Source organism: Xiphophorus hellerii, chromosome 9, assembly GCF_003331165.1.
Source record: "Xiphophorus hellerii strain 12219 chromosome 9, Xiphophorus_hellerii-4.1, whole genome shotgun sequence".
Classification (NCBI taxonomy): Eukaryota; Metazoa; Chordata; class Actinopteri; order Cyprinodontiformes; family Poeciliidae; genus Xiphophorus; species Xiphophorus hellerii.
The window spans coordinates 28,278,032-28,291,544 of NC_045680.1; the positions used below are offsets into that span (position 1 = coordinate 28,278,032).

The window sequence follows — 13,513 nt, forward strand, 5'->3', positions numbered from 1 at the left end:
TTTTCAAAAAGAAAGTAATGAGGATAAGGCCTGTGTCAGAGGTAATGCTCCTCAAACAAGCACACATATTCATAATTTAGAAAAGATTGTGGGCACACAAGCTGAAAACAATACATGAGTTAAATAATGAAAATTTAGTTTTTACTGTTTATCGCATTGAAAGGGCAGGGGGAGCAGGAAACTATTACAAATAGCACTCAAATGGAGAAATCACACTCAGACTTGCTTTCTGCTATGAGGACATGAAGCATGCACTGTGAGACATCTCAGTGCATGCTGAGATGTCTCAGCATGCACTGATGGATGGTTCAAATGCTAACGGATGCATTTGAACCATCCGTTAGCATCGCATTCCACGTAGTTTTAACACATGTTTAATGCCAGCTGTCTCCTCTTTGTCAGATTGTTATACACGGAAAGTCCCGGTCACATGCTAGTGCAATCTGGTCCATCAAATGGTACAGGTGTGAGCACTTTGTTTGCATCAGATAGCTGATGCCTGTCCTCCAGTTATGATTTAAATTTGATGCAGCAGGCCAAAGTGAACACCATAATAGAAGAAACAAAAAAAATGTTTAATCACTGTGAGTGCCAGGTCTCAATAGATGAAAACCTGAAGCATTGTTTAACTAACTCTTTACTGCCTGACTTTACTTATATTAAGTCAGAAAGGGGTTTTTCTGTCAAGCAGAAATGAAGGTAAGTATTTAAATAAACTATGTACAAAGTGTATGAAATGTATAGCATGAAAATTTGGCTATTAGTAAACCAATGTAAGTAGGAAACATGACACCTTGGCTGCATTAAATATGAAATAACTGACAGAGAAGGTAAGTTTGTCTTATACATCATATTTCAGACAGCATTTACAGTGATATTTAATAAATTAGAATATGTCTCGATGAGTCTTGTTTGTCCAAATAAAAATACTTTTTGAAAATAACCTTTAAGCAGGTGTCAAGGCTGGATTTCTGTATTAAATATTTTTTTGTTGGTCCCGTGTAAAAACTTAAATCCTCTAAGTGGAAAATCCTCTTAATTAACAGAAATCAAGGCTTTCAGGCATCCATCTATGTGTAACTAATATATGTGTTTCACTTAGTGACAAAGTTCCTGAAATAAATTGGCTTTTCAGCAATATTCTAATTCATTAAATGGGTCTGTATAAGTAAATTAACAAACCACAGTGGACCAGCCCCTGTTTGTGACTTAGTATTTGTGGATTCACCTATTTGCAGATTCCTTTAGTGGAAGTCAACTAAATTATTCATGAACAATTCATCAGATGATTTTAGTAGAGCATAAATCATCTACTAAATCATAAACCATCTGAGAGCAAACATCCCTCAGAAAACATCTGAGAGAAAATGCAGCTTGGTGAGGTAAAATATAGGAGCAATGCTAATGGACATGCTATTGGATGTTGTTTCTGAAGCACCCAATCCAGAAGCACCCTTCCCTTTGCTATACTGCAGCAGAGATAAGAAACAGCTTGAATGTTAGCTTCTGTTGTAGCGTAATGACAGTCTGAAGTGTGTGGATTAATGCAGATTGAGGCATATTTGGTGTTTGAACTGTTACAAAAGGCAATTATATGCATCTGATGAGGGGGTCTCAAGTCTTAGTAGAATTCAGCCGTAGGTGGGTGGGTGGTTGTTGTTCCCAAGCTCCACTCTGGGGGGCTTGGGAAACCCCCAGGTTCAACACAACTGCCTTTAGTAGCTATATGTTAGTTTTGTCACACACATTGCTGGTCTTTAAAAATAGGATGTTTTTGGAATTCATTTTCACTCAATGTGTTTTTAATTTCTTTCTACCAAGTCCTCTTAAAACAAAGACTCATTACTAGGTATTGTTTTCCTCTCATTAAACATGAATAATTACTTTAAAGTAATTCAGAAAATACTCTTTAAAACATCAATCTCCAACTGCATCCCCATCCCCCCCTCGAAGGTTTCTATGGCGATCCCAGGACTGTAAAGAGGGCAGAGCTAGAGGAGCCATGCCATGCAGAGAAATGGATATTTTACTGGCCAGGTATATCTTAAAACAATCAAAGGCTTGATGAATTGGCTCAAAGGCTGATATATGGCTGGAATGGAAGAGGTATTTGGAGAAGGTTTGAGTCAGGGAAATGCACCTCATCAATCAGCATGATTAAAGGTTTTGGCCAGGCTAAAACAAACTCAACACTGTGAGGGCCCAGCCTTAAAGGCACAGCCTTGCTTTCTAGATGCCCTGCATCAAATCACCATGGAGAAACCCTTCATTTATAGCAGCACTATGAGCAAAGCCAGTATTATCGTGCCACTTTTCTGGCAATTTTCATTCAGGTTGGACATAAATAATAAACAATTTCATTTGTTTGTAGTTAATACAGCCTGAATGTGGTTAGTACCTGATTATTTGTATAAACCAGATTAATGTGAGCCTCCAGCTGAGAGCAGACCAAAAGTGATGCAGATGACATGAACAATAAATACTTGCCACTTTTTAATGGCACTTTGACAGCAATACAGCATGTGTTTCATTATTACCCGATCGGCACAACAGAGAAATTCCTGAAGAAACGTGCTTCTGCACACACACACTCACACACCAACTTTAAAATACTATAAATGTGCCCCATGGCCAAATCCATTGTAGCCAAGGCTCTTTACTAATAAATACAGCTTTGTGTCAGCAGCTCTACATATTTAAAGACATTAATGGCTTCTGGAAAGTGCTCACTCTTGCACACAAACCCACAAGGAGGAGCAGGAAAACCACTGGAGTGAGGAAAAGAGGCTGGTCTGTCAGTAAAGCAACAGACTCCAGCAAACAGGTTGTAGTGGGCCAGGTAAGGTCAAATGCACATCTCATAGTTTGTGTCTCAATTGTGTCCTTTTGAGGTCCACAAAAACTTTATATGATCCTGTGGTTTAGACGTAACCTTCAAGTAAATGTATTTTCTCATGGAGTTTAGGACAGCATGCAGCATGTTTTATAAACCATATCAACCAACTGAACAAATTTTCAACCAAAGAGGATCTATGTATCTTCCAGGCACAAAGTCTAATTTCATAGCACAATCAAGTAACTACGTTACCTTCAGTTGTTTTAAAAATGTTATATGTACAAAAAATAACTTAAAATAAATTTAACTTTAAAATTTGAAACCTTGAAAATGGCATCTGTCTCTTTAAGAAGCTCCGACATCCCCTTCAGTACGCCATCATAGCAATGCTTCTCTGTGATGCCATTTACAATGGTTCTTAGGAGCTCAGCAGATGTGCAGTGTCACCAGGTGTTTGCTGCTGCCACTAGTCTGGTGGAACTGTGTGTGTATGGGTGTGTGTGCGTGTGTGAGGTGTTGTATGCAAGTTATTAAAGTGAGTCTTTCAACTCTGTCATCCATTTAAAAAGTACATCAGCCAGTTTGCTGGCTTGCTCTGTTAGGACATACATATGAGTGTGAAATTAAGAAGTTCTGAGCCTGTGTTTAATGTTCCATTTATTTTGCCTTAAAAATGTTTGAAGTAACATCAAGGAATTAAATCTTACCCAAGTTAATCACATTTCACCTTATTTCAATGGTGGCCATATTAGAGTGGCCACAGTGAAGGTTTACCTCGTTGGCCAGAATAAAGTAGTTTCTCTGATCTGTAGCAGCTGTTCAGGTGGTCAGCATTGAGTTGGAATACAAATCCAAAAATATCTTTGACATTTTTTAGCTCTAACATGCTCATTCATATGTGAGTTATAGAGAAAGTTATCATTAAGGCTGTAACAATTCATCAAATGTTCGAGTACCTTGATTATTAAAATTTTGGCTGCACTATAACTGATGCTTAGTGCAAGTGTAGCTTTACAGATTAATCAGAAAGTACAATTCAGCTTTCAGCTGCAGTCTTCAGCCGAGCTCCAGCCCCAAAGAGCACCCACCCATTCACACGCACACACACAAGATAGAAGGTTTGGTAAGATAAAGTAACACACTCTTCTTCCACCGCCAAGAGGGTAAACATGCACACAGTCTAATCTAAGGAGTGACATCATGTTAACCAGCAAGAAGACAGTTTTTTCCAACACTATTAGGCCTGGAACCATTTCCAACTTGGACATCAGAGCAAAAGGAAAACGGGAAGAGAATTAAGGGTGGAGTGGAAGGAAGGCAGGTTGGAAATAAAATGTGAAAGGTTAATGTTTTGACTAGATTTATTCTGTTTTAAAACACAAATGTTTTCTTCCAAGGAACTGTGGAGGTTCCTTGGAAGAACTTTCAACAAACTTCCACTTCCAGGTGGAAGTTCCAAGAAAAAAGTCAGTTATATATGATCAGTATAGTTCTGTATGGATGGTTTTCATGAAGTATTCTCTTTAAAGCTTTTAAAATAGTTTCTCAATGGGTTATTCTAGCAAAGATTCAATTATATGACTTCTATCACTGTATCACTGATGTTAATACAGTAGGAAACTGCTTCTGTTAAGCATTGCGATTCTGATAAACCCAATCTGCAATAAAGAGTCCCTCAGGGATTCATCCTAGGGCTAGTATTATTTATCTTTCATAATGACTAGATTTCTGGTTTCTGACTTGGGAAAAAATGCCTTTGACATGATGAGCAAAAAAAAAAAGAAAAAATCTAATGAATTGGGTCTGAAAGTTTCATAATTTTATTGGACACACTAACTTCTATATTGAAAACTGGTTCCACAGAAAGTCTCAGTGTCATGTTTTGTGTTGAGGATGGTCAACCCAAAAGCAGCAGTCTAAAGTCACCAGGTGGTACTGATCCTTTAAGGCAAAAAAATAATAATAATAATAAAACTTACAAAATGTGAAAGTCCACAGAAACAGAAAAATCCAAAAACAAAGTCAAACTGGAGACATGGGGGGATCATGAGGAAACGTAAAGATGAGAAAATTACCAAGTAGACATGACAAGAGAAACAACAAGACAAACTGGCAACTAGTGATAGAGACAGAGAGCCTTAAATATTGGGAGGTAGAGTGTGGGAACAATAGAGCTGACTGATGAGCTAATAGGTTGCAGGTGAGAGTAGTTGGAGAAAGTTTAGGTAAATTGGAGGGGGGGAGAGAAGGGCACAGGGAAGATTACACAGGGGAGGAGGAAAAAGTGACAAAAGATAGCAGGGGAGAAAACACAGGGGAGCAGAAAATAATTCTAACACTAAAGAAAAATAAACTATAGAGACAAAGACATAAGGAGAAAAAGTAAAAGAACTGAACAGAAACAAAACTGATCTATTAAGGACTAAGGAACATAGAATACTCTAACTTGAATAACTAAAAAATATGAACAAAAACAAAATCCTATACATTTTATAAACCTCATGCCAGTGAATCGTCTTTTTTATTAGTCTATATGTGTAGCAACAGTATTCCTATCAGTTCTGATTAGAGTATGCCGGCAGAGTGAATAAATAAATCATATAAAAGCAATCAATCTGAATGATTCAAATAACACTAGACAGTGTAGACTACTGCAGACAGCATTAATATTTGACTCATATTTTGCTTATTTGCTTTGGAAGGAATGGGCCATGTCTATGCTCATTCTTCACTTTCACACATACATCTACAAATAGAGACAAATATGCAGAGACAGATTTTCATTGGAATGAAAGGTGAGTATTGCCCTCAATCACTAATCCAGTCTAGTTTAATCAGAAAAACCTGAAACCGTAGTAACCAAACAATATGAAAATGCGATCATTTCCTCTCATTCAAACAAACCGCAGTATGATCTGCTTTAGAGTCGGTGAAAGTTGTGTTTTCATCAACTATGCGATACATACCTGCCCTCTGGAAGAAGAAGGAATTATGAATACAACTGATGACAAGATACAATGGAGAGCAGAGAAAAGGGAGAATTGATTGTCCCAGTATTGATCAAACACTGTTGACTGGAGAACAAAAAAGAGGGTCATGAAACTTGAGATGATTTACTCTGTGAGTCCATATTTTTCAAACTTTCAATATTTACACTGAAAAACATATGTCACATTTATGTCAATTGGAGTGAAAATAAAAAAAAAGTGCATCCAACACAGAGTAACACAAATCAGCATCAACTTCACTCTCTATGTGTGTATGACTAAGCCTTGTCTAATCATCATCTGCTGGGGATCAGAAACCCAGGAATGTCTTCAAACTGAATCAACGGAAAACATGCCCTGATGGCCTCATGCCCACAAACCTTTCAATGGCGTGGACTCATCCAACCACAGACATGCTTGACAATCTTCTGCGGTTTTCGTCTGTCAGATGAAATACCTCAACATAGCAACCGTCTTAAAGCAACCTTTCAGAGTCTTCTTCACAATGGGAAAGGAAAAGAGAGCCGACACCAGCCACAGATCAGATTACAGCAGAGTGAAGCAAAAACTGCCTGAGTACTCCCAGTTCAAGCCAGAAAGCAACGCTATGTTTGTTCAACCACGAAAGAAAGATATACAGAAAGAACGAAGGAAAGAAAGAAAAACAGAAAGAAACAAAGAAGCAAAGAAACAAATAAAGTCCAGTTGCTTGCAACATATGAAACAGAAGGATTCTTACCTAGGACGCCCAGGCGGTAGTTGACTGTAATAACGATGACGTTCCCATAGCTGGCTAGGATGCTGCCGTCAAACATATTTCCAGTCCCTTCCATGTAAGAACCCCCGTGGATAAAAACCATCACCGGCTTGGGGCTTCCACTCTCCCTTATATCTGGAGGAAGAAGAGGAGGTGGAACATGCAGAAGGACTGATTAGATGACAGATTGAAGGTGACAGACAGTGATAAAATTTTAATTCTCTAGTAGACTTTGGCTACCTCTTAGTTTTTTTTCCAGAATTGTGCTGGCACACTGGCTTTTAAATATGAAGACCTTGTTAGCTTCAGGCATCAAATTGATTTTTTTTTTTCATTCAAAGGATTGGACTGTGTTGACTGGTAAATGGGGATTTATTTTGTGAACCATTTTAAATTTCACATACTCTCTGTGTTAATGAAACAGAATAAAGCGATGAGTCTTGATTAAACTCCAGGAAATCAGCTGTCAACAGGCAGGAGTGGCAATCTGACCTGTCATATCAAGCTGATACAGAAACTGAGCAATTAATCAGCAGAAAAATTGGCTAGTAAATACAACGATAGATTCGGCCTTTTCTAAAAAAAAAAAAAAAAAAAAAAAAAAAAAATTAGGTCATTGAGATGTAAATTTGCCATCAGGTAATTGCTTTATTTATCTGTTCAGCTGTAGAGAAATATTTGCCTTTAAGTTACAGTTCTGAAACACACAAGCACTTGATTTCACTAGAGGCAAACAGGACTAATTAGAAGTTAAATAAGACACCTTTCTGTTTAAATAAATCAAAGGTTTTGCTAATATGACCAAACTTAAGTCTGAAAGTTTATTTAGAGTTAAATAATTTCTAGAATGCTCTGTTAGTCATTTATGTCATAAAATGAAGATGGTACTAAACTAAAAGAAATAAATTGCAGCTCCATCTGAGTGTTTGTTCAAACGACACTAAAAACAAAAAAAGTGTAGTCCTTGTACTGCATTTAAGTAGTTATCCTCTCACTTTCCTTATCACAGAATTTAAACAAAATCTTATCTCAATAAAAAAATAAAATAATAATTAAGAACCCAAAAGAAATGGGTCTAGATGGACATAATTTGTTAACCGCAGCACAACAATAGTTATGTACAGTCATTGTAAAAAGGAAGTATGCTGATTAGGGTATAAATGGTCTGTCCTATGTTCTAAAAATATTTACATTCAAATACAAGAAAACTACACTTGTTATAAACAAAGATATAAAAACAAATGAAGCCAGTAGGGAAGTTTAGGGCTAACCACAGAACCGCAGGCATATGGAAAATATGCTAATCTTTACCATACAAGTATTTGTTTGGTAATGATCTATTTGTCATGGCTGAATTTTAACTTCAAACAGTTGGCAGGTCAACAATGACAGCAGGATTCTTTCACAGGTGAACCAGTAGCATGTTCAGTCTGTGCCGATTAAGCAGGTTGGATTTGTCTTTTACAAGAAACTTACAGGATGTGTATGACTGCCTGTACCGCTTGATCTCAGTTTGTGGGTTGCTAATAAAAGCATGATGTATACTATATTGTTTGTTTCCTTATACAGTATATAACATTGAGGCCAAACTGGACCATTCCTCCCAGGGTTCTTTTTGAGTGTCAGTGAGTGTTTTAGTTTTTAACAGTGAGCTAAATTAGAATATGCTACCCTGTTTCCATGGCAATTATTTAAATCTTATTTTATGACTTTGGCTTTTAAATTGTGGCTTTCTGAACTTTGATATAATTACATTGACTTGATGTGTCTTAACATGCAGTAATTTTTCATTTCCCACTTTAACATTTCTTGCTAAGTTTGAACATATTTAGAACACATAGCTTCTAATGATTTAATTGCTCCAAGTAGATACGAAAGAGTTAATATATTTGGCTGTTTTGTAAACTTTCAGTTGAATGAAGTTCATTATCTGTGTTGAAGTTTTGGTTATCAGCTATTAAGAATTCTTCAAGTAGTTGGATGCTTATAGTCATGCTCATATTTTGAAGTGATGATGCAGCAGTTCCTTTTACTTTTGTGCTTCATTTCAAACAAGAAACATGCTGGAACAAAATAAAACAAGGACACTAAAGAACAAGATATAAACATGAATACAACATCTAAGGACATTACAGAACATGCTAATTATGGTGTCAAAACTAAATTTGTTTTTGAACGTCGTAGTCTGTCAAGGGCAAAAATAATTTAGCTAATCCGCTAATAACTTGTTGGTGTAGTGCTTTAGTATTAGCAGAACAAGTGTTTATTAGTAGTGCTTTATGCTTAGTTCTTTCCAAAAACATGACTGTCAGGTTAATTGGTTTTTCTAAATTCTCCCTAAGTGTGAGTGTGTGTGTGCATGGTTGTGTGTCCTGTCCTGCGACAGACTGGCGATCTGTCCAGGGTGTACCCCTCCTCTCGCCCGGAACATTAGCTGGAGATAGGCACCAGCACCTCCCGACCCCACCGGGGACAAGGGTGTTAGAAAACGGATGGATGGATGGATGGATGGATGGATGGATGGATGGATGGATGGATGGATGGATGGATGGACTTTGATTTGTTGATAGTTTTTGTCTTTCTACTTTTTCAATAAAATGAAACATTTTGCATTTTTTGCAATGGCTTGTTCCACAAAGTAAGCAAAGTGACATAGTGAAACAGTAGGTGTGAATCACCCGCAGATGTGTGACTATGTACCGCTGATACTAGTTTCTGAAGGTTAAAGGTTTTTTAATTGAGTACAGAGTGAAAGGAAACCAATATACTGCTATTTATTGAGTCATCATAAGTTTTACAACTTTCAGTTTCTAACAGACACAAATCATCAAGAAGATTAAAAGCAAAAGTGTTTGTAATGGGAAGTTGGAGTCCCTGACAAGGCTCTGATATAAACCAAGTTGCAAGCAGAAAGGATGGCATGATTTGTGGAGATCCAACAATATTCTGAAAAAGTGACGCTCAAAACATGGAGTCACTTTCATCTTCTGCTGCCCAGAAATGAGCGACTCATCTTGCTTTCTGACTCTCTTCATTGGTGCATGCAGCAACATACTTTGTTAATGCCTCTGATGTGTTATCACTGAGGAACTTTGGGCTAGAGGGAGATCAGTGAGTCCATGGGGAATTAAAAATTTGCCATTCAAGAAAAACTGTTACTTATAGATTAAAAATACTAATTGAATAAAAAGGACTTTTCAGTTCAGGAAAGTTTTCCTACACCGTGTGATTAAAGCGTCCACACTGAACATGGAAGGAAAATTGTGGAAAGGAGCACATTTGGCTTCCTTATACATCTGCCATTAAGGTGACTCAACAGCTGTAGAACTGATTGATACCAAGGGTGTTTAATTCTATGAAATCTTTATTGAATCAAAGCAGCAGAGCATCAGAAATATCCTTTCTCCTAGCATGGTGGGGACTGCATCATAAAAAAATTCTTTGTAAAGTCACTTTTTTGTGACATAGAGGAAAAATATGCCATATGGACATATTTGGATTCTACATTGTGAAATGCACATTGTTCATACTGGACGAGTCAACTGGGGAAAGGATTTACTAAGCATTGGCTTCTTCCTGCTCCTTTTGTTACGTATATTTTTTTTCTTCTTTTCCAATTTCTTTCTTTCTCTCTTGCATTGTTTATTTGTTCATGTTCTAAATAAATAAAGATTTCATTTCAAAGGGAAATGAGGAATAAACAGAGGATAAAAGGGTGACCTTGGTTAGTGTTTTATTTGTCTTTTTTACCTTTTCTATAAACATACGTAGCTGACATCAATCTCTGTAACTTTTTTCTTTTCTGCAATCCAGCATCTTGTCACAGAGCACACCAAATTATTCCAAAAACTTGTAATAGAAAACGGTTAAGTGTTTGTACTCTTCAATTAAAAATACTGACAGTATTTGTGTGAGTCACCATGGCGATTTTCATGTCACTCATAGTGCTAATGTCATAATATTAATCAAAATGTATAGCTGGATATGATAACGATATGACATGGTAAGTGTAACTCCAATTTTATATATTGGTCACAATGAGCCTCAGTAATGAAATCGTGAAGCCTTGATGATGAAAGTGATGAGTGACAGTAATGAGGATGATAATAGCTGTTATGGTGGTGATGATAAGTGTAATTAAAGCCATTATACAAATGAATTTAGTCATAACAATGTTGACAGTGAAGATGGCAGCAAACAAGACACAGACGCTGATGTTGATGCAGCAGTGATTGTAACGATAACTACAACCAACTCTCTTCAATGGTGATGACCATTTGTTGTGTCACAAGTGTGGTTACTACAGTTACCTGCTATAGATGGTGATTTTATAGACAATATGGAGGAGTGATGAGAAACTGTCGGACAACTTAATTAGGCCCATGATTTGAGCTTTAAGTCAAAGCTGATGGTGCTAACCATGCTGGTTTATAGAAGTCAAAATTACATATGTCTGTGATTATTATTCTGAGACTGGTGACTGTTGGTGCTGATGATCGTGATAACCATGGTAATAATGCTGAAGTACCAAACCAACAGTGATGTTTCAACAACTGGTGCATGATTATCACATTACAATTAAATATTGTTATTAGTTACACTTTTAAAGGATTTAAAATGACTATTAATCACTATAATCATGGAAATAATGATTTAGACCCTTGCTATGCTTTTTACTTTTTTTTTTATTTCCTCCCCGTCTTTCACAAAATCTGTGATTCCAATCAGAAATGCTGGAACACTCATGCCTTGTCAGTAAGACAATGAAGACATCTAAATGAAAAGAAGGAAGATCTTGAGAATGGCTCTTTTTATTCTTTCCTCTAACCTAAATGTGAAATGGATAACCTACTTGTTGCCTCTACTTGTTGTTTATTATTTAGATCCTTCAGCTGGTCCACCTTATACACATGATTATTTCTGCAAGGAGAGATTTCTTTTCTAGATACTGATAAAGAAATCAAAACAAATGTGGCATCTACAGTACATGTAGCTAACATCACATTGTGAATTTAATATTGAAATCTAACTTTCTGCTGAGATTTTATTGGTTGTTTGAATTATAGTTTTAATGCGATCACCATCCGGATGATCTAGCACCAAAGTGACCCACAAGAACAGAAGAAAAAGGGACATCAGACACAGGATTCTGTCTTTATAAAAGTAAACATATATCCCACTTCTTATTAGGTCTGCAGCGATAAAAATGCTGGGTGATAAATCAGCATCCAATCAACATCCAATCAGATGCTGTGCTGTTGCTTTGCTGTGAGAGAGGACTCACTGACCCTCCCACCAGGCCACTTCTGCATGTAAATGGTTAACAATAGTCACTCCAGTGTCAGCAATTTGTAACAATGTTTAGTAACTTTTCAGACAAAAACCCCCATAAAACAGTATTGGCCAAAATGTGAACTGGCAGGTCAGGCTTTTTAAAGATCAGTGATCGGCTAGAGAAGTGCAATCGGTGCAACACTACTACTTGTGTACAACTGCACCCAACAGCTTTCTGACTTGCATCCACTGTTCAAAAGAATTGTTGATACTGTTGTCCCAAGACTTTTGTTTTGAAGGAGAGTCTAGGAACATGTTTGTGTAGCTTGGCTTGATGTACTTATGCAATGTTGCTCTGCAGGTGTGTAGAGATGCATCTGAAACTGGCAACAGTGGACATGAGCGCATAATTAGAGCAGCAACCACAACATGAGTCATGCTGCTGTCACCCGTTATTTAGTTTTGATGCTCCTGATTTCCACCTCCTCCTGTACAAAACGCTGTGACGTAAACCATGGATGAAGTGTGACATTGCCTTTCAATATGGTACCTATCTGATTTAGGACCACATATGAAAATGACCTCTGACTGATTTGCAAACATTGTATCATGGTCAGATGATGATGGAAAAAAAATCCCAGGTATGGGACATATTTGCCTGCTGTATGAATGTGGCATCCATTCATTTTGTCCACAAAAAGCCCAGGGGGGAAAATGGTGAACTTGGCTTTGTGTGTGTCATTTTAGGATTGGTATCATAATTCATACGGCTACGAGATTCCATTCTGGACCGCAATCTCAAACTACAAGGTAGAATTGCCAATTAGAAGATTTAAAAGCATAGAAAATGCTACATCAATTTTAAATTGAATTTCCTTTTCACCTTGTTCTAAGCATTGAGGTTTGAGAAGCAAATACATATTCTAGTATATGTGCTTAGAGAATGCAAATATGATTGTGCTATTCATTTTAAAGTGTAAAAGTGAATATTTTCACATCTCTGCCTCAAGAAACCTTACACGCTCCAGATAAGTGTCCAGACAGCATCATGGGTTACAGAAATAAGGTGGGTATTAAAACTTAATTGATCCCACCCAGATTCAAATTTTTTAGCAATTTGTCATGTCTTGGATTTTGATAATCAAAACAATGCTTCTGGTTTTTAGTAAGTTTCCTGTAAATATGTTGAACTTTTGATTAGGTATGGATAACCTAAGCAGTCCTCCTGCTCTGTTTGGTAGATATGAGCTCTCAAGTACTGATTGAAAAAATAAATGAAAGTCTGCCTCAGGGAGATACTGTACATCCGGCATTGCTGTTCTAACGACCTCCCTTTGTTCTGCTCTGAAGGTCAGTGGTAATGAGGTGAGGTTAAAGGAAAACTGCAGCGGCTTTGTGGGGGAATTTGATGGATTTACCTGCATTTACCTGGATTTACAAAGTGAAAGAAGTTCCAGTGTCAACAGAACACAATGTACTTGAAAATTCCAGCCGTAAGATCTTCAGGTTTTTTTATTCATTATATGCTTCCTGGCATGCTTTGATTGGCTGTCAGAGAGCCAAAAACAATCCTCTAAAGCCTCTTCATTCTCAGAACCTTTCAATTAATCTTCATTCAGTTAGTGGAGGGTTTCACCATCTTTCATAACATGACTTAAT

General features: G+C 37.1%; 1 protein-coding gene across 2 annotated transcripts in view; it reads right to left on the bottom strand.

Annotated features, from left to right (window-relative positions):
- nlgn1 (neuroligin 1) overlaps positions 1-13,513 on the bottom strand; it is a 321,721-nt gene that overhangs the window by 204,149 nt on the left and 104,059 nt on the right. For both annotated transcript variants that reach the window (XM_032572528.1, XM_032572527.1), the window contains one exon: positions 6,563-6,715. In XM_032572528.1, coding sequence (XP_032428419.1) covers positions 6,563-6,715 — 153 coding nt within the window. The remainder of the gene's footprint in view (positions 1-6,562; positions 6,716-13,513) is intronic.